Source organism: Lineus longissimus, chromosome 17 (assembly GCF_910592395.1).
Source record: "Lineus longissimus chromosome 17, tnLinLong1.2, whole genome shotgun sequence".
In the NCBI taxonomy this organism is placed as follows: domain Eukaryota; kingdom Metazoa; phylum Nemertea; class Pilidiophora; order Heteronemertea; family Lineidae; genus Lineus; species Lineus longissimus.
In genome coordinates this window covers 12,533,301-12,557,115 of record NC_088324.1, presented here as the reverse complement: position 1 = coordinate 12,557,115, position 23,815 = coordinate 12,533,301, and the positions used below count along the sequence as shown (strand labels likewise).

Sequence of the window (23,815 nt, the reverse complement as noted above, 5' to 3'; positions counted from 1 at the left end):
TCAAAAAGATGAATTTAAGACATTTGTTAATAGTGTTTAAGCGTCGGGAATTCCACCAATGATGCATTGTGGGGAATCCGCACGCATGCGCTCGCCGACAGACAAGGGGCGATAAACATTCATCTGTTGCCAAATAAAACATAAAAAACTCACAAACCTGTTATAATATTTAAATTCCCTTAACCAACATTACAATATTATATGATGAAGAATCATTAACCCCAATTTTATTGAAATCACTTGAAGGACGGTCGAGTATTCAGTATTTCTTTTTCATGTTTTTGGACAAAAATCTGAAGAATGGCCGGCAGAACGCAGCCACCGCAGATTCAGCAACAGCCTGGCCAGAGTCAAGTCGTTGTCAACAAACGACGCAAACGCAACCAGCCCCCTGTTTATAGCGGTATTGGCAGCTCATTTGAAGACAAGGACAATGATTTTGTTTGGTAAGGATGTATTGATCAGCTGTGCGATCACATGCGTTTTATATGGTCAGTCTACTACACTACACTATACAGTCTGAGTCTGGAAGCAACAAATGAAACGTAGTTATTGTAGTAGTTGTGGCTGTTGAAAGTAAATGGACACTCCCACCGTTTGTCTCATATTTCTTGGGTCACTGAAATTGTCCAGAATGAAGACTAACTCTTATACATGACGACTTAATGTCAAAGATGATTGGGTCTTTTTAATCCCCTTCCATTTATATCCATTGTATTTTATTTTCAGCGCTGTGTGTTTTGAGATGATAGAAGAAGCTCACATGACGAAATGTGGACACAGTTTTTGTTACAAATGCATCAAACGTCAGCTTGAAGTCAGCAATAGATGTCCGAAGTGCAACTACATCATTGAAAAGCAGGACCAAATATTTCCTAACTTCAGTTGTAAGTTCATTCAGAGAAAGTTTGCAGGAAAGAGGAATGCACTGCTCAACTGCTAGGATTTTGGAAGATCACTATTAAATAGAGAGTGGTCTTCCATGCCCATGTCTTAATGAGCGAAGGTCACATTTTTTGTAATGTAACTTCATTGCTATTGATAGAAATATATACATCTCACTTGAAAATGGTGTCATGACAACAAGCCAGAGCACTTCATCCTGTCAGATAATATAAGTATCTACTCAATTAGGCAGGCAGCACTTTCATTTTAATAAAAAAGAGAAAGATTTAGGATAAAAATATATGACATTATTTCCACAAAGTATGTCTTAAAATATGTTTTCCTTTGACAGTAAATTTCCTGCTTCTATAAACAGTCTTTATCATTGCAGTGAATGAGCTGGTCCTAAAGCACAGACAGCGCCAAGCTGAGAAGAAGATGAAATTGGACAGCCAAGGTGGAGGGTTGACCCTCAACCTGGATGATATTGTGACCTCCCCTGAAAACTTGGACCTCGCCAATATAAACATGATGCTAGATGTACTTAGTCAGAAGAAACAGCAACTTGAGGCAGTAAGTTGTGTACAGCTCAAGGTTTATAAAAATGGTCCTGCAGCTTCCAAGGATAGCTTCGTTATATAGAAGATGGGACAAATAGACCTTATGTCATCCTGTCATATGCCTCACTGGTAAACTGGGTAATTTGGACTGTGAACAGTAAGAAAAAGAGACGAATACTAGTTGACTTTTAGCAGAATTTCTACTTGCCTTGGGACACCTCTCAATGAAATCTGTCCCCAACGAGCCAATGTATGCTAAGTTTTCCTGTTACTTTTCAGGACTGTAAAGCTGCCCAGCACCAACTGCTGAAAGAGTTCCTGCATCAAGTCAGACAGAAGAAAAAACAGCAACTTGATGAGCTGAATAGGGAGCTGCAAGTGCTTGATGATGATTGTTTAAAAGTGGATGTGAGTAAAAATGATGAACAAAGCCTTGTGCACAGTGTATAACCGGATAGATATATTTGACCTTAGGTTCTGTTTGGGATAGTCATGATGAAAATTAAGCATGTCTAGTAGTAGTTTTTAAATAGGTGGGGTGGGGTGGCAGTGGTCTGGGTGATGGCACACTCTCCTGATGATGGAAGATGAAGTGTTTCATTAAAACTGCAATTCCACCAAATAATGTGTTTGTCCACTTTCAGGAGAAATTAGCAGAGTTAAAGAAGGCATGTCCCAATTCAGGTGTAAGTATTTTTCTCCATATGGCTATTTGTTGAGAACTTTAAGTCAGATCTGTAGAGAGCCATGTGGTGTTTGGACTTATGTGTGCAAGTTCTGTCCATACATACATGATAATATTAATAATAAGCAAATGTTGTCCAATGTACTTATGTCCTTTGTCATTTACTATGAAGTCCTCATCTTGTTGTCGTAGGATAATGGAAATGTCATAACCTTCTTTTTGTCTGAACTAGATTGTGTCCACCAGATATTTCACTCAATTAAAAACTTATTTCAGGATACTAGTCCAGTCAATGCTGTAAATGTGATGAATGGCTTTGATCCTGCAATAGCTTCTGCGAGTACGGATCTCACGCAACAAGATGGTTTCAACGGCAGCAAGAGCGTTAGTAAACACAGGTGGCCGCACACAAGCTTGTCTTCAAGACGTAAGAAGGTCTACCAGCATTTTGATGATTTGGAGCAGTGTTATTTCAGTATACGGCAGAAGGAGTTCACTGGAGGTTGGTAAATTTTTTAGTCCCAAATGGAATGTCTTAACTTGGAGAAATGTCACTCTTATTTGTAAAAATCAAAAACGTAAATTATTGGTGAGAAGCATTACAGTCTCTAGAACAGTTTGAAGCATGCTTCTTGCATTCAATGCCAAGAAATCGTGTTCTATCAAATCTACCCTTTTAGCTACAAGTCAGTGTTCTATTTCTGCAGCCTTTGATGATGTCATAGATGATTTCTTTGTACTACTTTGTTGGAATATGCGTAAGATTCTTTCTTCACTTGCAGGAGAGCCTGGTTTACATGATGGTCTGGAGGAGTTTACTGATAGTCTCAGCAAATTTGTGAAATTCAATACATTTCGTCCATTAGCTACTTTAAGCTATGCCAGTGATATTTATAATGGTTCTAGCATTGTATCAAGGTTAGTCAAGTTTAGAACATTGAAATTGTAAAAAGTAGACCTGAAGCTCAGTCGTCATACTCCATACAGCATTCAATTAGGAGTGTGATGAGGCAGTCCTGCTATCACTGTTTGAGTTGGCTATTGATAATTTACCTCTAGTGGCATGCTCGAAAAGAACCATGGCTATTTTTTGAACGTTTTCTCAATTTTTTTTTCATATTAATTGATAAGTTTAATACCTATGTAGTAAAATTGGCACTCAATAAAAACGTACCTTCTATCATGTCTCGCTCTGGAGATGAAAGAAAATTTGAAAAGTGTACCATATATATATATATGAGAGTTTCTTTCCTTTAATTCCAGTATTGACTTTGACAGAGACTGTGAATACTTTGCCATTGCCGGTGTCACGAAAAAGATTAAAGTGTTTGAGTATGCGACTGTGATACGTGACGCTGTAGATATTCATTATCCAATTACGGAGATGGTCTGTAATTCTAAAATAAGGTTAGTATCATCATTGATCTAATCTTAGTCTTCTGATTTGATTAAAATTCTTCATGTCAAGAGTTATCGTCCTGGTAACTGAGGTCATGGGGTTTGGTAAATCAAGTTCACAGGCCAGTGTTGCAAAGTGAGATAGTATCTTTGGCTGCAGAAGATGCTTTTAAATGTCTCCCATTATCACTACTACACGTGGTGTCGCATCACCTTTCAACAGAAGGCCTGGTGTAGTAGGCTGGTTAATCTTTATCTCTGTACATCTTTCTTTCAGTTGTATAGCGTGGAATAACTATCATAAAGGAGTTCTTGCCAGTTCAGATTACGAGGGAACAATTACAATATGGGATGCTTTAACTGGTGCAAAGTCGAGACTTTTACAGGTGAATATAAAACTCTTTCATGATTTTATTTATTGAAAAAAATATCGCTTGGCTACATGGCAGAAGTGAAGGGCATCGAAGGCTACCATGTGGAAATTTTATCCCTGCATAATTCATTGTATGTTTGGTGATTTGTTGTCAGAATCTATCCTCCTCAGATAAACGTCTTGAGCTAATCTTTAATTTTTGTTTCTAGGAACATGAAAAAAGGTGCTGGAGTGTTGACTTCAATCGTGTTGATCCTAAATTGCTCGCCTCTGGGTCAGATGATTCGAAAGTCAAGCTGTGGTCGACGAATACAGAGCACTCCGTGGCCTGTATAGAAGCCAAGGCCAATGTTTGTTGTGTCAAATTCAACCCGGACAGTCGATATCATCTGGCATTTGGATCTGCTGGTGAGGAGACTTTGAGTTTTACTTGATAAATTGTTGATTGAGAAAATGACTGCCCTCGTCCAAAGGATAATGCCCCAAGCAAAACATCTTGAAGACTTGACCCTACAAATAATATTTGTTCTCAGTAAAACTATATGTCTTTGTTGGATAGTACTAAATTCAGAAATTCATTTTCAGATCATTGTGTTCATTATTACGATCTTCGAAGCACTGCACAACCAGTGGTAGTGTTTAAAGGTCATCGCAAGGCTGTGTCATATGCCAAGTTTGTCAACACTCAGGAACTGGTCTCTGCGTAAGTGTGTTCAACGACGGCATCTTAGATAGCTTGGTGTCACAAATCAGGCTGGCCATCATGTCTTCCTTTGTTCCCCACAGTTTCTTCTTGACATTTTGATCCAGTTGGTTAGAGTTGTTGGTCAAAGTTGATACTGTCTTCATCTGTTCAATCACAAAAAGATGTGTTGTTAATGGTTCATCATGTTCACAACTTTCCTTTGCAGATCTACTGACAGTCAGTTGAAGTTATGGAGCATCTCAAACAAACCCCACTGCCTACGCACATTCAGAGGACACGTCAACGAGAAGAACTTTGTCGGTTTAGCTTCGGACGGTGATTACATTGCTTGTGGAAGTGAAAATAACTCGTTGTGTGTCTACTACAAGGGACTTTCAAAGCAGCTGTTGAATTTTAAGTTTGATACAGTCAGGAGTGTTTTGGTGAGTGTCATTTGGGAAATAGGAGTTGCTGAATAAAAATCTAGATTAGACAGAGTCAGCATTCAATATGGCTGGCTGGCTTAGGGGTAGGAGGCAACAGGCTGTTGGCAGCCTCCTGTCTGGGGGTAGGAAAGCCTCTCACCTTTAACCAAAATTGAATTGTATCTCGAAGATGCACTTATATGGAATATTTGAATGGGGAGACCCTTTAAGAACAAAATGGATGGTTAATGATGACAGTATCAACATTTTTTGGACAAATTCTTTTCAGGAAAAAGAGAAAAAAGAAGAGGATGCCAATGAATTTGTTAGTGCAGTATGTTGGAGACCGGTGAGTAGAACATATAGTTGATGTGAAAAGTTGTGACTCCAGTAATGTGCAACAGTCCTGAGCTTTTCACAAAATGAATAATTGCTCCATTTTTTGCAATCATTTCAATCATTCAATTGGGTCCATCTTCGGGCTACAACAAAATGGTATGTAGAATAAGATTGCAGAAGTGATGCACGAGGAATGAACCTAACAAAAGAAATAGAAAAGTGAGATATAGTCAAATAAATATTCAAGCAATAATACTACATCAATAAAGAAAGTTAAGTACATGTTTGGCTTGTTTATTTTTCAGGGCTCTAACGTTGTTGTGGCAGCCAATAGTCAGGGAATAATCAAAGTCTTGGAACTTGTATGACGTCGGCTTTCCGCTAAGACATGTAAAACCAGTTGCAATATTCTATGGACTTTTCTATGGTTCAATATTTGGACTGTCTGGGGTATAGAAAACATGCTCTCATATATGAAATATCTCTTCCTTTCTTAGAGTATCAAAATCTCAGGTAAATATTCTTCCTTTGCCGATTCCTAAAGATGGGTAGAAGTCAGGATGAGATTATATTATTTAAGCTGTTATCTTGTCCTGGCCATCTGGTTGTGACTTTGTCCTTAATGACACAAATTTGGGATGATTTGGCAATGTTTTTGTTCACAAAGTATCAAATAAAAGGGATGTTCTCGGAGTAATTTTTGAATTGGATTAATTCTCAACTCTTGCTTTTTGAAACTCAGCAAGATACGAGGTAATAAAAAAATCATTTTGACTGCAGCATTACTTTGTGCTGGGGGGAGAACTGGTAGTTCTCCGGTCTTTGTGAATAGCATTTCACCAATTTTTGGGGATGGCCTTTACATTAGTATTTGATGTTGAAATACTTTACAGTATTTGGGAAATATTTTGTTCCACTATAAAATATCGAGATGAATAGATGATAAAAATTGTACATTGCAATGTTTTTTCTTGACAAGTTGTTTAAATTCATGTTTCTGTGTTCAGATCAATGTTAGTTTTTGGATGTCATATAATGTATATAGTCAAATGTTGAAAAAAAAGATGTACATGTGAGTTAAAATACAAGACTTTCTCATTTCTTCTGTTACTTGGTGCTCAATATGCCTTTTCATTTTAAAGGGGCTCTTCTGTCTTAGTGAAAGTGGTGCGACTGGTTTGGTACATGTAGCTCCACCACCTGGGGTGTCCGATTCATCCAGATTTCATGTAATAATACAGACTTAAAAGACACTCCAACGACAGTATTATCACTGTCTTTAAGAAAAGAGTGAGATGGTAGCTCAACCAGTGCAAAAGACAGTCAAAGAGCAGAGTTGTGACTGTCTTCAAAAGCACAATGAGATCTTATCTCAGTCAAGTGCAAAAGACACGCCAACAGTTGGATTGTGACTGTCTTCATGAGCATAACCAGAGAGCAGCTCCATCCACTGCAAAAGACTCTTAAATGACGGTTTTTGTGACTGTCTTCAAGAGCACAATGAGATCGTAGCTCTGTCCAGAGCAAAAGACTCCAACAGCAGGGTTGTGACTGTCTTCATGAGCATAACCAGAGAGCAGCTCCATCCACTGCAAAAGACTCTTAAATGACGGTTTTTGTGACTGTCTTCAAGAGCACAATGAGATCGTAGCTCTGTCCAGAGCAAAAGACTCCAACAGCAGGGTTGTGACTGTCTTCATGAGCATAACCAGAGAGCAGCTCCATCCACTGCAAAAGACTCTTAAATGACGGTTTTTGTGACTGTCTTCAAGAGCACAATGAGATCGTAGCTATGTCCAGGGCAAAAGACACTCCAACAGCAGGGTTGTGACTGTCTTCAAGAGCACAGTCAGACAGTACCTCAGTCAAGTGCGAAAGACGCTCTAATGAGAGTGTTTTGACTGTCTTCAAGAACACATTGAAGTATCTCTGTCCAATGCAAATGCAGTCGAACAGCAGGGTTGTGACTGTCTTCAAGAGCACAGTCAGACAGTACCTCAGTCAAGTGCGAAAGACTCTCTAACGAGAGTGTTTTGACTGTCTTCAAGAACACATTGAGGTAGTGTCTCTATCCAATGCAAATGACAGTCGAAAAGCAGGGTTCTGACTGTCTTCAAGAGCACAGTCAGATAGTGCCTCTGTCCAGTGCAAAGGAAGTTCAAACGGCGCGGTTATGACTGTCTTCAAGAGTACAATCCGATAGTATCTCAGTTAAGATCAAAGACGTTTTAACGAAAGGGCTGTGATTGTTTTAAAGAGCCCAGTCAAATAGTAGCTTCGTCAAGAGCAAAAGACTATCCGATGCGCAGAGTTGTGAGTTGTACATGTTGTTGTGACTACGTCATTGATCTCTGAGACTACCTTTTCCTTACACATCAGGTAGAGACTATTCACACTTGCATGCGGAATATAACAGCATCAGTCGGACATACTACATATGTATTGCCTTTCTATATACAGTTTGTCTCTAAAAAAAGATCTGTTGAGCCTGAAGGGCCCGTCACATCCTATCACCGTCTAGCAAGGTGATACAATTATCACAATTTGTCTATAAAAAAAGATCTGTTGGGCCTGAAGGGCCTGGCATGAAGACACCTTCACGTCCTATCACCGTCTAGCCAGGTGGTGATATAATTATTGTGCTCCTGAAGACAGTCACAACCCTGTAGTTAGAGTCTTTTGTCATGGACGGATCTACGATCTGACTGTGTTCTTGAAGACAGTCACAACCCTGTAGTTAGAGTCTTTTGCCATGGACGGATCTACGATCCGACTGTGCTCTTGAAGACAGTCACAACCCTGCAGTTGGCGTTTCTTGCCGACTTACCGGTCGCTGAACATCAGTCCTGAAGTCTCCTCATTTCACGCACAACACCTGTAGATCGGCATGCAGTGTTTGCGATAAAGATCCACAAGATATATTGGGGGTCTTTCACACTTTAATCAATCGATAATTCTATCCACATGAAAAGATACTAGGCGCGGTCTCCTTATGAAAAGTTGACCGTCTTACAACAAAGAGAGAAGATGAACGTATTGAAATGTCCACTTCCGAAATGTTAGTTTGTTACCCTTGATAAGGGCGGATTACTGTCCACGACCAGGAAGAATAATCTGGTGTTGTCTTGAATCGTGGGTATAAATGCACATCCAGCCATCCTGCCAGTATTGTTTTACCATCGAAAAATCTTTTCTTAATGTTGTCTCGGGGGTGGCATTTATCATCAACTGGACTATTTCTTTCCGTGTTTTTCAAGATGGCAAACTAGAACCGGACACCTTGAATGGTGGACAACGTAGTCGCTCACACTACCCAGGATGGTCCTCCTGATGGTCCCGAGGCCCCGCGTACCCATCACGACCATGCTAGCCTTCTCTTCCTCCGCGATGTGGACCACTGCCTCACCAGGGTTGCCGTCGTAGTCCATGGAGCGCACTCTGTGCGCAATCTGGAAAAAGATGGATTGATATCTTGACGGGCGGACGCCCCTAACCTCTTGATATGATCATATCGACACAACCCCAAGTCCAATCTCCTCCCTTGTAAGTGGCGTTCTTAGATGTCATCTTGACCAATCAAGGGTTACGGTGACTAAGTGGGACCAAATAGGCGAATGCGACTGAAGACTTTTGAAGATGTATAACATGTAAAATGTACTTCACGGTATTTATTGTTAATATTGGTTGAATTGCATTTTACGGTAATCTGCTATTTGCTCAGGGTGAATATTAAATCTGTTATTGTTAACATTGTCCACCCTGATGTGGCGAACTATCGTGCATCAACAAATTCATGGATTACGCAAGTCGCGATTTGAAAAATACAGCCGCAATATGTGTCTTCTCGATTTGCTTTGGGGCTGGATAAAGGAGACGCAAACCTTTGGATTTGGGCCCTTCTTTGTACCAATGTATCCTCCACCAGGAAAGATGACGGTTATTAAACTTAATGGTGACTCGCCTTCATCTTCGGTAAGTATTTCTGTTGTTTGGCAATCAAACTATAACTAGGCAATATCCTCGGCTATGTCCAAGTCACCAGCAAAGAATTACGGAGGACTGGTGGTTAGATTAATCATGGTTGTATAATGCAATATCTCTACAGCAGCTTTTACAACAATTACGGGTAAGACAATGATGAAACGCAGAATAGTGAAAGTGTCCCATGAACCCATTTTCTCCTTTCGACGACACCACTTACATGTTTTCCCTCTAGAAGTTCAATGAATTTCTTCGCAAGGTTGTTGACCTCTTCTTGTTTCTTTTCCAACATATCATCAAAGTTATGCTTTGTTGCGTCAACTGTAACAAGAAAAATAACTGATCGGTTGTAGTCAGAAATGAATTTGAAAAATTGCATCCAAGAATTTGATAAGTTGGTAATAAGCTTTGAAATAACAGACAGTTTTGGGGGAACAGGAAATCATTAGTAAAAAATACTTTTGAAAAGAGTGAATATAGTATTTACCTCCAAAACCAGACACACCCGCCATCCTCCCAGTGCGAGGCTGCTCGGTGCTGTGGGCCAACACTATCTCGCAACCTTCCTTATGGATGGTGCTGAGGTAATCTGAGAGAGAGAAATAGAGATGCGATTCCCGAAGAATATGATGACAACGGCTTGTATGATAAGTACCAAAAAAATGATGTGGCCAAAAGTCCCATTTTTGCATTAAATTTATTGGGAAACGTTTCTTTTATGATATCACAATAACAATTGACTGTCAAAACTGGCGTCGGTATAAAAAGGGGAAGTGTTTTTTCAGCGCAGAGGTGGACATCATATATTTTCCACATTATTCCTAGCGAACGCGACGAGGGTTAGGCTACATGTGTTTTATCATGGACAATGGAGATCGCTGTCTTCCAGTGCCAGTGCAGTTCTTGCATTATCAAAGGACATTTTTGTACCAGTTCAGCTTTAAACATACATTTGAAAGCATTCTCCGCATGGGCAGACGCATCAATGGCTACCACCACCACTCTCTTCTTGGGATCCTGTTTTAGATCCTGGTCCTTCACGAGGGCATCCGTCTCAGACATGATGATGGGCTGATCTGCAAGAGAAAACAAGGCATCACGACTATGGTATCTGTTAGTTAATGGAACCGGTCAATCACATACACGTCTCGACCCTCAAGTTTTGGATCCATGCACTCCGCCGACCCAGACTCCTTATACGGGGTGGGATTACGGACGGAGTTCCGCTGCTGGTTCAGAATGGTACAAGGCGTTTGACGACCTTGGCAACGTTCTTGGCCATATTGGCAGTATATCCAGCAGATCGATCAGATAAAGATTGCCAGATACGGTGGGTCATTGCGGCGGAAAGACACTTAAGACGTGATTGCACGATGCGTTTGAACTGAGTCCAACTTCCAATGCATGCTAGAAGTAGCCAAGTGGTACACTCCGGACGCAGTGGACCGTCCCCGTCCCTCACCCAACTATGAGAGAGTATGAATAGGATGACAAAGTGGACTTTCATGCCCGGGGAGTTACCAAGTAGGGCCTAGCCCATACCAGTGTAATGTTATATGGCTGACTGCAAGAGAGGGGATATACATACATGTAACCCTGCATGGATCGAACCACTGTAAAACAAAATGTATGAAAAAAAACCCATCTCAGCCGATAGGATGACAAAGTAACCATACTTACGGCAGGAATGTTTCCAGGTCAGTCATACACTGACTGAATACAATTAGGTATAATTAAGATGACCTTGTTTTTATGATTGTGCTGCTTGTTCCCGAACTTGACTGTTTTTCAAAGCAACGGCACAGTCAAGAGTCACGACCAGGTCGACGATAACAATTACAAACTCCTACAATTTCACCAAGTTGGCCTGCATGAGATAAAATGTGTAGGTCCTGACCAAGGACTGGACCCCCCTGTAGCCCCCTTTCATGGCGACCAACATAATTTGACTGTCAATAATCATATGTTCAGATGTTGTCCACCCGCCCGGTCCTGCCGCCGGTCAAGGAATCCTGTACCCGCTTGGTTTTGGATATTCTAAATGTGACCCGAGGTCTTTGTACCCACAGTTGAAATTACCATTGGGTACAATGGTCAAATGGAAAGCAGATAAAGGCTATGTTAGGTCATCTTTTTATTGAATAAAATACCATGAATAATGAAAATGATACCATAAATGTGGAGCTTGTGGGGATAAACAGCAACGTGCAAGACGAAGGCACGACAAAGGGCAGACAACCTTCATCCAAGGACGTTCCAAGTTGGGCACGTGACATAAAATCGTAAACAAGTCTCGTCTGCTGTATTGTATACCACCGGGTACACCGTATCTCATTAATCACATAGTGTTATTGAATGTCAGTTTTTAGTATAGTTGAATAAAAGCCTGAATGAATAGTGACGAAGGTTTTGAGGCCACTGATCTAGTTCACGTTATCACATCAGACGAACAACAACCGGAATTCGGAACCAACCAGATTGAAAAGTAAGTTTAAATTTTTTTGGATTTCAATTGATACATTGCAACTACACATGATATTTACAGTCTCTGAACTAGAAGTATTCCCGGCCTCAGGGTGGAGCTTACGCAACGAAGCCCAAGACGTTTTGTGGAGTCAAAACTTAGAGGGTAAAGATTCATGGGCCAGCATATGTATAGGTATCGATCATTGGCCTGTATGTGATCAATGATGCACAGATGCAAGTACTGATTGAATTGTGTCTGATCTATTTCATGCAGCCATGTGCTGTCTAGCCTATACTAGGCCTACACCACGTAAACTATACTTGTATTATTGACTTTCGGATACACCGAACACCGTGATTGCAAGGACCACCGTCCTTTTTACTCATTGGTTTATTCAAGTTAACGTGGCATATATATGGCAAGGGTAACCGCAGCGCTGGCTCCATCTCGCAAGCTTTCGATAGTTCTCAGACGCGGGAAGGACAAACTGCGATTATCGGCGCTGTTCGTCGGTCCTCTCTTCCTACACTTTAGGACTGACTAGCAACGCCGATAAATTGAGATTCAGCCTAGCGATGAATCCAACCTAAGTCATGATCTCAGAAATCCGGTCAGCATATTAAGCTGTTACGTCCACAACTGTGAGGAAAACCCAAACTACGGGTGTAACTGAAAGTCGTGAATTTTAATCAGATCATGGACTGGACAAGACTGATAAAGGACGGTCTTCAGGCGGGTGGTTCCTTTTGTCTCCGGTGTAGTGAAGACATTCTAAACTGGAGGTGATATTTTTCCCTTGATCGTTTCACAACGTAGGCCTAGATAATAGGCTCGGTCGGCTTCTGTGACCCGTGCAACCCAGCTGTACATGTAGAAACGTTGATGTGAATATACTGCATGTCTATCAAGTATTGATCGAGACTGCTGTCTGGGTTGAGTTGTCTCTATAACCTCTCATATAGCAAATAGATATGCAAGTAAATCAATGTATATATAAGCTAGATTTGTGTCGTAAGGATGTTATTTGTGGTGATTGGAGTGCATTTTTTCAAGTGGACCCCTGAACTAATTGAGAAAAAAAAAGACGTACATTCTATATAAGTGGCTCGGAATGAAGACCCTGACTCTAGTTGTCATTTACAATAAAATGATGATATAGAACTGTTCAGAGGTATACTCCATTCTTCAATGCCACTTCAGACTCTTCACATTGTGGCGAGTGCTTCGAAATGGCACACTGGGGGACAAAGATACTGAACAAGAGCCGATCGCGAGTGCATCCCATTTTCCCCGTGATATTCATGACAGTTATGCAGATTTGTGTTTGATAAAAATGGCAGCTGCCACTACATCATATCTATAGGACAGAATTATACATGGCATTTTCACTTATATATCACTGTTTTATATCATACGTGTGCTGCATGTTGTACGTGGCATCCTTTAAACAGCTCACAGTATCACATCTCAGTGTGAGCAATATTTGACTGTTAGCTGTTAAGTCAGTGGCTCTAGGGTTTAAATCCATTCCCCCAACCAGTCAGTGTCAACAAGTTACTGTTGAAATTGGTAAGAACTCTTAACTTAACCAATCAAAGAGATCAATAAAGAAGAAGAACGCTTGAGGTCGAGGTGAAGACGAAAGGGCTAACATCACAGACAACATTAATGTCCGTATGGTGTTTTTCATATCGTTCTGGCCAAAGGTACTAGGGCCGTGTAACATTATTTGTGATCACACTATTACAGTTGAGTGACAAAACGCCAGCCAAGTACCTTTGGCCAGATCTATCGCAATCCACACATATTCACAACACTGCTCTCATCTCATCATTTCAGGCAAACATGAGCACAGAAGAGGCCACAGCAACAGCCACAGCAGAGGAATGTCCTGCCCGTATTGTTGTCGCTATAGACAACTCAATCCACGCTGAACAAGCTTTTGAATGTAAGTATAGAACAGATCTGATGGTTCTAGTGCAGAAACGGAAGTAGAAAAAACTTAAAATTAGAATGGACGTTGACGTGTGGGTATCAGAGCCATCTCTACTCCTTCCGTGCAGTCTTTCTTCCGTTGGGACTTTCATCTGCTGTAACAACGAATTCAAAGTTATTCTCTTGCCGTTACAGTTTACCTTAATAGGATCCATCGCCCTGGTTATGAGGTGGTGTTTGCCCACAGCGCTGAACCTCCGCACGTCGGAGGTGGGATGGCCGTAGCAGGATTTGGGGGTATGTGTATGTCAACTTTCTCGATATTTGTCCTTAGATTCCAATAAGGACTCTGACCTCAAAACCGGATGTTGTTTGATTGGTGTTGGGCGCCCCATGCATTTACAGTCTACCTTCCCAGTTATCGTTTCGCCTAAGCTGCATGCTCTGATTGAATATTTCCCATTATTCTTTCAGGAGCGGGTAAGTCAACCTGTCTATATGGCGTTTTGGTTTTATTCATCATTAAATCATCAACATCATCATCACCCTGCGTCCAGAAATATTGTTTCGGCCGAGAAACGTCTTTAGCATTGCGACGAAAGATTTGGTCAAATTAGTTTTTTGCGGAATTCATGAATGAAACAATCAAAGAATAATATGGGAATGTGATAATGGCCACATGCAGTTTCATACCAACGTTTGGAAAGAGAAATGTTGATCATGTTTCAGTGAATTTACGGTTAAGGACTTATACGCCATCACTCTTTCTGTTACAGTCGCTGCCACGCCTGGGCAGTACGAAGCCTTGCTTGAGAAACGCCGGGAGGAAGTTAGAGAATTACAGAATAAATTTGCGGCACACTTGGACCAAAATGCTGTAAGTAAACACCCATACGATGATAACTGCAATTTAGTACCACCAAAAGTCAAGTCTCAGCTTGTCCGTTTCATTTATATGTCGCAGATCACTGCCATGTGATGTCTTCCGAGGCGATCATACGTCTTCCGTGTCTGTGTCAAACTGTCAAGCAGCCTTAGGTTCATAGCCATCTGCATCATTGCATGTCTTTTTCAGCACGTTAAGTACCGCATGCACGCTGTCGAATATGGCGGCAACCCGGGGGAAGCGATCGTCAAGATATCAGAAGATGAAAAAGCCACAATGGTCGTGATGGGCACTCGAGGTCTGGGCGCCATTAGGCGCACCATCCTTGGAAGTGTAAGCGACTACGTGGTCCACCATGCCAAGTGTCCGGTTCTAATCTGCCACAAAGATGGAATCCATTGAATTGACGAACCAGAAGTGTCGTCATGACAAATTGGAATGTGATGTGATTGAAAAACGATCAACCATTGAATTGATTAAGAAGAGACTATTTGTAAAATTCTCAATGTTTGGTGACAGGTGAACCGTTCTTGGTCTTTATTTGATTATGTGTTTGGATCTTCTGTTCAATGAAAAAGGAAGGTTTATGTATTTGACGAAAATATTACTGATCAGCAAGATTCGCCACTTGTGGATGCAGCATGCATGAAGGTCAGACTTTTGCTGCCAGTATAAGCTATTTGTAACAGGACCATACTAATGTAAAAGCCGAAATAGTTATTTCAGCTGGTGCATTTGTCTTCCTGAACCATTCCCTGCATTTCCCGACAATAATGTACTCATCCCGACGAGGGAATAAAGTTTCATTTCATTGTACTAACTGATTTGTTGCCATTATTTCTGATAATATGAATAATGATAATAATAATAACAACGTTGGCATTATTTCTTGACGGTGATGAGAAACTTGATAGCTCAGTGTTCGAGTCGCACTTGGTGGAAGATGTCACCAAAAGTAAGTCGATATTGCGTTCCATTGATCTTCCACTGACCTTAAAAGGAGAAGGGGAGGAGGTGGTACCTCTAAAACGTACATCTACTTCAAAGGATTAGAAATTCCGGCATTGGCTTTAGTTTGGAGTCTGGTGATATGATGATGTTGCCGGTCGCATATACTTCGTTGAACTTTGTTACGATGGAAATGGAGAGCGGCCATGCACGGGCAGCATGGAAAGACCTACCATCGTACCAAATATTCAAAACGTCAGCAACTTCAAGGGTAGGCTAAGGCTTTGATATAACCATCTTTATTTATATTTCGTGTTTGGAAATGAAAAAAATCACAATCAAACAAAGATGCCTACAAAATCGCAGCTCGAAGGGTGGCCGTCATCTTTCCAGACGGGTGAACGTCTGGTCGAACTAAAAAGTCCGGCCGGAATCGGTAAATAATTTTATGTAGAAATTATTCATCTACAGTATATCGGTACCGGTTCTCTGAAGCAAATTTAAAGCATTGTCTCTTTCCTTTGCGACTAGAGCCCTAAACCAACAGCTGATGCTGGAAGGTCCGCACAATTGTCATCGACTTCAAGAGCCGCTCTCGATAAAGGAGAGAATATGCTGTTACCAATTGTCCTGTTTTAGCTCGCTTTCGTTGTCAAATAGTTTGGTGCAAACATGGCAAGTTTAATAATTCTTCTCCCCTTGGTGACAAATGAACACTGGGGTATTGGTGTGGTTCATGACGTATTGGCAGACACTGCTCAGAACGCTCCTGCTGTGGGTTCCGAGACCACGTGATCCGAGGACGACGAATGAGGGACGGACTCTTGTGATGATGTCGATGATTGGCTCACCTGGTGTAGAGGAGTGGCTCATGAAATTGAACGTGTAGTGAACAGAACGCTGAAATGGGAAAATAAGAACAAAATCGCTGATGTGTCGATAACGCCGGCCATTTTTTGATAAGTGTTGGACAAAAAAACATATTCATAGGTTTTGTTATAGGTGAGACAGCAAAGGATCAGTGCAAAATTTCACGGATGTCAACACTGAACTCTGATTGTGATTGGTTTATATCACGACCGGAAGTTACACCGATTTCGGCTGAATACCCACAACGTACCGGAAGTGCTCTGATCTTCTGCTCGAAATGTTGTCTGACGCGTGAAATGTGATCCTGTTTCTTCTGCAGAATATCTCTAAGGTAGTCTGGTGAAGTCTCCACGTACGAAAGGGGAGCTCCCGATCCAGAGCTGGGCATCTGGACATCAAGATGTGGCGATGAGACACTATGAACGAGGATGATGCGGTTGTCTGGCCGGTGGAGATGCCTCATGTAATCTGTAAAAAATAGTGTAATAAATAGTACGGTACTTTATAGCTCAGTTTGAGAACTAAATACTTCGTTACTTCTCCACAATATTTCGCGTGCATGGCTCTGAAGGGCAGTGGACCGGTTGGCACGTCCTGTCGCACGGGACATATGAAGAGACGATCAGGATGACGAAATGGGCTGCATCGGTAGTCTAACGTGGTTGCTGAAAATGTTACGAAAATTGCCTTTGCTACATCACCAAGTTTCTTTAGGCATAGATCTTTGAGGAAATTGCAGAAATGTATATAATACTTACGATCGAAAGCGTAATCAGTGTGATCGCTCATATCAAGTGCTATCACAACAACTGTTTGTTGTCCTTCGCTCGTCATGTTTTGAGACGTTCGTGCCTGTCCGGCCGCTATCGGGGAAAATATGTCAGCGCTTGACCCGGGCCCGGGTTGTGCGGCCATTGCTTGTGCCCCTGCTGGTACGGCTGCATGACCAGTTGACCTGACATGGTTCGCCTGTCTCGGGCCACTCCACGTGCACGGCGGCGGCGGTATTCTGGGAGGGTCCCTATTTGAGTCTGCCATCACGAGAGTTATTGTCATGGGTGTTGGTTCGATTGGCGGTATCAACGGGAAGTCTTCATTTGAATCTGGGTGGTCATGAGCATCCATTACCTAAATCTCACCTGAAATACTCTCACTCTGAGTTCTATGATATTTCGTCCGATATTTTAAAATAAAATGTCTCTTATCCTGACCCAAAAGTTGTCGCATGAAAAAACTCCGTTTAGAATAACCGAATTGGGTGTGGTGGCTTCAGAGTCTGCGAATCTCTTAACGGTGGCTAAGCCAATTTTCACGTGGCCATCCCTCTTTGTCCCCTGTGCATTTTACAGCAATAATGTAAACATCATAACAATTTTCACGGATCCACTCCTAAATTTCCATTATTCATATAAAAACTACATGTATCATCCCACACCTTACTGAGTCATCCAACGCAGTTCCGTGTGTTACAATGTGTCCAATTCTTAGTGATCGGGATAGATGCCAAATTTCATATTACCAGCAACGTGTCTTCCAGATTTTTTTATGTCGATCATGTGCTAACCATTAGCATAACTTACACTTTTGACTTTCTTTGGCAAAACTCTTGGCTACTGCTGTCCACAAAGCTAGCTAGATTCATTAGCAAGCACAATATGTAAGTCACTGAGCTATTTGCCTATCATACACTGTCACATCATACCTGACCTTTAGCTGGAAATTGTCATTCGAGACACGCGTGGGAGGTTCCAGCTCCAGCGAGAAAGTCTGCATCGGTCGAGGTGCGAAATCGAAATGTCCTGCGCATAAACAGGCCAATGAGTCGCCTTGTCCAGTTTGGATTATCCGGGAATATTGAACCTCGACACTCCCACCAGCCCGTCTTCTTGATGAAATCGACGCCGCACTGCAGCAGCATGCGTTTCTACATGGACATGATGTGATCAAACGTACAAAATGCATACAAATTGCAGATATATTCCAATGTGGGAATAATGCAGGCCTACAACCGAGTAGGCTATAGTACATGCATAACGGCTGGGGAAACAAAAGGCATATTAGATTTATTGATCATGTTGTCTGGTGACAGATGGCCGTCTCTTCATCAATACAGATGCCATTACCAACTGTTGTGGTTGTCTTTGGCCGGGCATCCATCCGGATGTGTAGGATGTCCCCACAGTTTCCCGAATGTGAGATTGGCATAATCATGTAGCAGAGGAGAAACTTTAAGATCACACGGCATCGGGGCCTATATTCGTTGCATGGTCACTCTACCAACAGCATGGCAATTCGCTATCATACGCTGGGCTAGGAGGAATGATGTCACAACAGCAACTGCAACAAAAATAAAAAGTATGTGTCTCCATGCTCTTTAACGACAAAATGTAGGCACTGAAGACAACAAATAGTATTCTCTTAGATGGCTAGCCCTCATCAAAACAGATCCTCTATAGCTAGTTGATTGTGAAAATAATATACTTAATGTTAAGAAAGCGTTGATGCCTCAGACACAGAATCCACGGTGCCGCAGGCGTGTGATGATGCACTGAAGGGATCAAGGTCGCCGTTAGATGTCATTTTCGCTCTCGAATCGATCGATCAGGCTTTCCTTTGCCGCCAATCTCGTGTTCATGAAGTGAAGACGAGGAACCTGGCAGGGATTTTATTGCCTCTCGTCATTCATTCGGCTGGCAGCTGCACTGTTTTCTTATTTGGATGCTTTGAAATGGCGCTTGCTTGGATGATAGGCATGAAATACTGTTACTGCTGTTACATGATTGGCATCCAGGGATTTCCGAAAACAGTGTTTGATGATAGTTCTCGTCTTATAGACCAATCACGCGGCATCAATTCTGCTTTTTCCGGCAAGGACCAGCATTGAGCCAATCACTCGGAAAATAGGAAAAATTTGGACACTTCCTGTCAAGGCTTTAAAGGAAACTAGTCACCATTGAGACTTAAAAGGGAATAGCTTTCTGCAGCATTCATAGCCGGGATGCGGACTCGCATGTGGTGAACACAATTTATTTTGAATTAGTGTCCTTTTGGAATTCTTTAATATAAGGTAAGACATTCATTCTCCGCAGGGAAACAATTTGGCGACAACAACAACTGCGCAACAAGTCACCGCCTTTACAATGAATGCCTCACTAAGATTGTCTTTAGGCACGCCCACTCATCATAAAAACTACATTTTTGTACCAGTATATCATATACATACTACACACATTTACACGTCTGTAAGCTATGATATTCCTGAAGTCTCTGGTTTATGATGGTTAAGTTTTTATCATGCCGTCTTCGACCGGCAGTGAACATCAATCCTTAAGTCTCCTCCTTTCTGAATGATGGATGTATAGCTCTACATCCAACGACTGGAGATTGGCATGAATGAGGCGACCGTTATCATAGACAAAAACTAATCCTTTTGATATGGCAATGTTTCTCTTAACACCAAGAATATTTATAGGGACATAAACAACAATCAGTCACCACTACTACACATGATTGCGCTCCCGGATTTCGTGACCGTCATTTATGATTCTGTATCTGCTTTCTTGCTTCCCTGGGTGTTCATAAATCAAGTATCTTCCATGCGCATCGAATGGCAATACAGTTTGACTGATGGTATCAGAACGCTCCAGGCTGTTGTATAAGCAACATTGGGGATTTCTCAAGTGGACTTTTGCCCCATTGATACAACATTTCTGACAATAACGTCCCTGGGTGGTAAATATAATCGCGTTTCTTTATAAAATTCCATATAATGTTAATCTTTTCTCGTGGATGTGAGGAAAGACTTGCTTTTCAACGCCCCCACAACTCTATGAGTGTCTATAGTGTTTATCCATCTTGACTCCCAGGTCTATGACATCACGTCCCACACGGCGTACGTTAACAAGGGTGATGTTAATCAGTGGTGATGGATAACCGCCATTCCGTTCCACAACGATGTTTCCTAATGGCTAGCTAAATGCCTGCACACATTTCCGCTGGACCATCATCGGATGTTCCTCAGTAGTCAGTCCGGATGCGTGGACGCATCACAGACGGTAAAAGGGATACCGTCGTTATATATACAGTCTTTGAACGCATTGCATTTTTTTACGAGTTCTAATAAACTTATACTTCATATTGAGAAACAATTGTGAAACAAATTTGCAAGTAAAGTCATGATGATTTGCATTTATTGGTTGAAAACATGTAACTGTCCATCAATACATGTGTGGCATGCAGGTCGACATCGCCAAGAGGTACTGCATTGCTATCCTGACACCACATTGTTGCGGTTTTGTATACATCTCTGCGTGCATGATAACCAACGCTTTGTAGTATACAGTTCTGTCTGTGAGACAAATTTCTTCACGCTTCGGCGAACGAGGTTATCTTTTGCCCACCCTCTCGGGTATCATCTTTGCGTGCGAATATCATACCTGCGCGCGACACCAATTCATCAAAGTCTTGGGGAACATCCTTGCGTGCTGGAATAGTTATAATTTAGCAACGCCTCTTAGACTGCGTGCGACACTGGTGAACTTCGCTTTGGGTTATAATATAAAGTCAAAAGTCAGGGTTATGCCGACAAACATACACTTATTCAGTTAGGGATATTTGAAGTTCCATAGCTATCGACTCTGATATCTGTAAGTAACCGATGTTGTCGTTATTTCTGTCACGTCCCTAAATGCTTCTCATCACAAAATTACCAGATCAGAAGAAATGCAATCCCTTGGTGATACAGACAGATTGGTTGGTAACTTGTTTTAGTGGCGTGTTCCTGCGCAGTCCCAGAACTATTGATTGATGACGTACGTCGCTCTGTGACGCCAACATTCGTGGAGTAGGTCACAGGTGCTTGAAAATGCCATAGTGGAGAGATTACGATGTTGCGGCCATGGGATGAGCACGGTGACATATTCAAAATACGGCACTGATGTAGAATAGTTTCCACTACACCTCCGGCGAGGTTGCCTATATACAAGCATTTCCACCGGATTCGAGAAGTCGGGAAAAGAATTCAAACCTATATTCCTTAAGATTACCATTAAATACCATTAATTTTGAAGTTTTGTAATTCGATAACACGATGTAGCACTGATTAGTACATGGATGGGTATGAAGCACTACGCTTCTGTCGCAATCACGTCGTACAGTATTTACCAATTGAATGACACGGCCTCCGATCGTCTGCTGAGACGTTGAGGACAAGACCGTGCTTATTATGCAAGGCCGATGGTGATAAATCACTGGCAGAAAATCACTATCTTGGATAACGGTCAGAGTCAACACAGAATCGTTTTCTCGGATATTGACGATTGTTTCCCTCCGGATAAGCCAACAATCCCGACGTGTGTGTGTGTGTGGCATTTGCTTAAGAGACTGGTTGCTCTGGACCTTGGTTTCGGTTCTCAGTCAGCTAGCCCATTTCATCAGTCCAGACACGACGATGTCGCCTACATCGCCGAGTTTCAGGTAAAGGAAAACCTGTTTGTGAATTTGACAGGAAGGCTGCGGGAACTCGACGAAGAGCCGGTGGAACCCACAAGCAACGATACCACTATTGATCCTTGAACTTCATTTTCTTTCTAGATATTGAATCCCACTGGTACATGTATTTATATATACAACATGGACGGGTCACCAGACATACCGGAGAAAAAGGTTCTAATAGGAGTCGACACTAGTGAACACTCGGACTATGCTTTTCAGTGTGAGTATCGAAGGCCAAGTTTTAAGTTAACCAAGCGAAAGTGACGAAAGTGATACAAAAGCGACGGAGTACATGTACAAAGTAAAGTGTGAATGTATTTGTATTCAGTCGACGATGACTTTTGATAGAAGCGGACTCTGTGTTTATGACATTACTCCCTGTAAAGAAATTATTAAAGATATTTTCTGAAAAGCCTGTAAACGTTTCCGGGGCAGTCGTGTGAGAAATAAGATATTAGCCATTTTCATCTTCAGATTACATAGAACATCTTCATCAGCCCAACAACCTGGTCATCCTGGCCCACAGTTCAGAGTCTCCCTACCACTATGCCAAGCACATGGGGGGCGCTGGCTACCATAGTGGACCTGGAGGTAAGACGTGGTGGAGTTGCATCAGCTCAAAAGCCTGGGCCCGGTTTCTGCCCCCCGGAGTGTATCATGAGGAGACTTTTGGGATTGACGCACAACGCCGATGAATCGGCGTGAGCGGGCCTGGCCTTGATCGTGTGAGAGTGACATTCACAATACTTTCCTTCAATGCTGCTCTTGTAGAAATTTTTTGTTGTTGATGAATTGATCAGTTCACCATCAAAATGTTTTCCCCGCTTAGCACGTCTTCTTCTCTCACTGCTCTGCAGTCTGCCGCCAGCATGATCAGGAGAAACAAATTCGCTTTCCTCTCTCTTTGAAGGTGCGTTCAGCCCCCATATTCCGCACAGTACAATAGCCCACTTAATGGATGGCCAGAGAGAAGAGATCAGAAAGATCACGCTACATTATGAAACACTGCTGCAGAGACTGAAGGTATGTACAATAATAGGAAATGGAACTCGTAAATCAAAGTGGGTTTCATTTTAGCTTCCGTCTGCTGGGAAATCAATTTGAACTCGATCAGATGAGACAATCAAACAGCGTCTTCGACCAACATAATTGACATCACTAAGTGTCAAGTTCCATATCAATAATGTCCCCATCGAATTGTGCACCGGTAGAGGTGATTTCATATGCATTGAAAACAGGATAGTGAAGAAGATTTCAACTAATTGCTTTGCTGCATTTGATCACTATATGTAGTTACGTCTAGTACTATATGGGTCTTTTTTATCCAAATACTTCATTTTCAGATTAAAGTGAAGCACAAATTTGCCGTGAACCAACATGATGGGCACCCAGGACAGTGTTTAGTAGACATGGCGAACGAAGAAAACGTTTCATTGGTCGTTGTCGGGTCACGTGGTTTGGGTCTTCTGCGCAGGACTATTCTGGGGAGTGTCAGCCATTATGTTTTGCATCATTCAAAGGTGCCCGTGATTGTGTGTCACATTGAGAAAGGCAAAAGTAACTGTTGTACTGCTGGCCAACCAGTGGTCCATGGGACCACAGAAAACCTCAAGTGGAATTCCAAACACAGTAAAGAAGAGAATAAACCAGGGAAACACAATTCTCATTTTCACAAGAAGCACCGTGAAAAAGAACTTGGGAAAACAGATGGAGAGTAGTTTACCAATATTTTTCGTCCCGTCAACATTCCAAGAGGAGACTGGAAAATATTATTAAACGTCTTTCCGTAGTTCTATGTGACTAAATAAACCTTGAAATAAATGTGTTATACGTGTTTTCTTCGTTCTGTCCTCTTTTTTTCATCATTTAAAAGATCTACACCATC

At 41.8% G+C, this 23,815-nt stretch overlaps 5 protein-coding genes across 9 annotated transcripts; 3 read left to right on the top strand and 2 right to left on the bottom strand.

Moving 5' to 3' along the window:
• The first annotated feature begins 95 nt into the window (after window positions 1–95).
• On the top strand, window positions 96–6,402 carry LOC135501187 (E3 ubiquitin-protein ligase COP1-like). Its single transcript, XM_064793101.1, has 14 exons — window positions 96–446; window positions 730–887; window positions 1,277–1,458; window positions 1,725–1,853; window positions 2,090–2,131; window positions 2,407–2,632; window positions 2,913–3,048; window positions 3,394–3,537; window positions 3,806–3,914; window positions 4,111–4,309; window positions 4,487–4,604; window positions 4,813–5,029; window positions 5,301–5,360; window positions 5,656–6,402. Exons 1-14 carry the CDS (start codon window positions 301–303, stop codon window positions 5,716–5,718), a joined length of 1,929 nt encoding a protein of 642 aa, XP_064649171.1. The 5' UTR covers window positions 96–300; the 3' UTR covers window positions 5,719–6,402.
• Window positions 6,403–8,287: 1,885 nt separating this feature from the next.
• Window positions 8,288–18,393, bottom strand: LOC135501144 (universal stress protein in QAH/OAS sulfhydrylase 3'region-like). Of its 4 annotated transcripts, XM_064793003.1 has the most exons (6): window positions 11,503–11,521; window positions 11,012–11,044; window positions 10,282–10,407; window positions 9,819–9,920; window positions 9,552–9,652; window positions 8,288–8,799 (listed from the first exon to the last, which is right to left on the bottom strand). In XM_064793003.1, exons 3-6 carry the CDS (start codon window positions 10,391–10,393, stop codon window positions 8,584–8,586), a joined length of 531 nt encoding a protein of 176 aa, XP_064649073.1. In that variant the 5' UTR covers window positions 10,394–10,407; window positions 11,012–11,044; window positions 11,503–11,521; the 3' UTR covers window positions 8,288–8,583. The 4 variants fall into 4 exon arrangements, with proteins under 4 accessions (XP_064649073.1, XP_064649075.1, XP_064649071.1 ...); XM_064793005.1 differs by lacking the exons at window positions 11,012–11,044; window positions 11,503–11,521 and adding an exon at window positions 18,145–18,393; XM_064793001.1 differs by lacking the exon at window positions 11,012–11,044 and having other exon boundaries at window positions 11,503–11,599.
• On the top strand, window positions 11,641–15,435 carry LOC135501145 (universal stress protein in QAH/OAS sulfhydrylase 3'region-like). The gene is made up of 5 exons (XM_064793006.1): window positions 11,641–11,816; window positions 13,638–13,746; window positions 13,929–14,030; window positions 14,510–14,610; window positions 14,809–15,435. Exons 2-5 carry the CDS (start codon window positions 13,644–13,646, stop codon window positions 15,019–15,021), a joined length of 519 nt encoding a protein of 172 aa, XP_064649076.1. The 5' UTR covers window positions 11,641–11,816; window positions 13,638–13,643; the 3' UTR covers window positions 15,022–15,435.
• On the bottom strand, window positions 15,840–18,133 carry LOC135501142 (uncharacterized). Its single transcript, XM_064792998.1, has 3 exons — window positions 17,196–18,133; window positions 16,688–16,905; window positions 15,840–16,467 (listed from the first exon to the last, which is right to left on the bottom strand). Exons 1-3 carry the CDS (start codon window positions 17,560–17,562, stop codon window positions 16,249–16,251), a joined length of 804 nt encoding a protein of 267 aa, XP_064649068.1. The 5' UTR covers window positions 17,563–18,133; the 3' UTR covers window positions 15,840–16,248.
• Window positions 18,394–18,444: 51 nt separating the features above from the next.
• On the top strand, window positions 18,445–23,751 carry LOC135501143 (uncharacterized). Of its 2 annotated transcripts, none has more exons than XM_064792999.1 (5): window positions 18,445–19,504; window positions 22,030–22,150; window positions 22,405–22,521; window positions 22,841–22,953; window positions 23,274–23,751. In XM_064792999.1, the coding sequence occupies exons 2-5, from the start codon at window positions 22,069–22,071 to the stop codon at window positions 23,646–23,648; spliced, it is 687 nt and encodes a 228-aa protein (XP_064649069.1). In that variant the 5' UTR covers window positions 18,445–19,504; window positions 22,030–22,068; the 3' UTR covers window positions 23,649–23,751. The 2 variants fall into 2 exon arrangements, with proteins under 2 accessions (XP_064649069.1, XP_064649070.1); XM_064793000.1 differs by lacking the exon at window positions 18,445–19,504 and adding an exon at window positions 20,907–21,083.
• The last annotated feature ends 64 nt before the right edge of the window (window positions 23,752–23,815 follow it).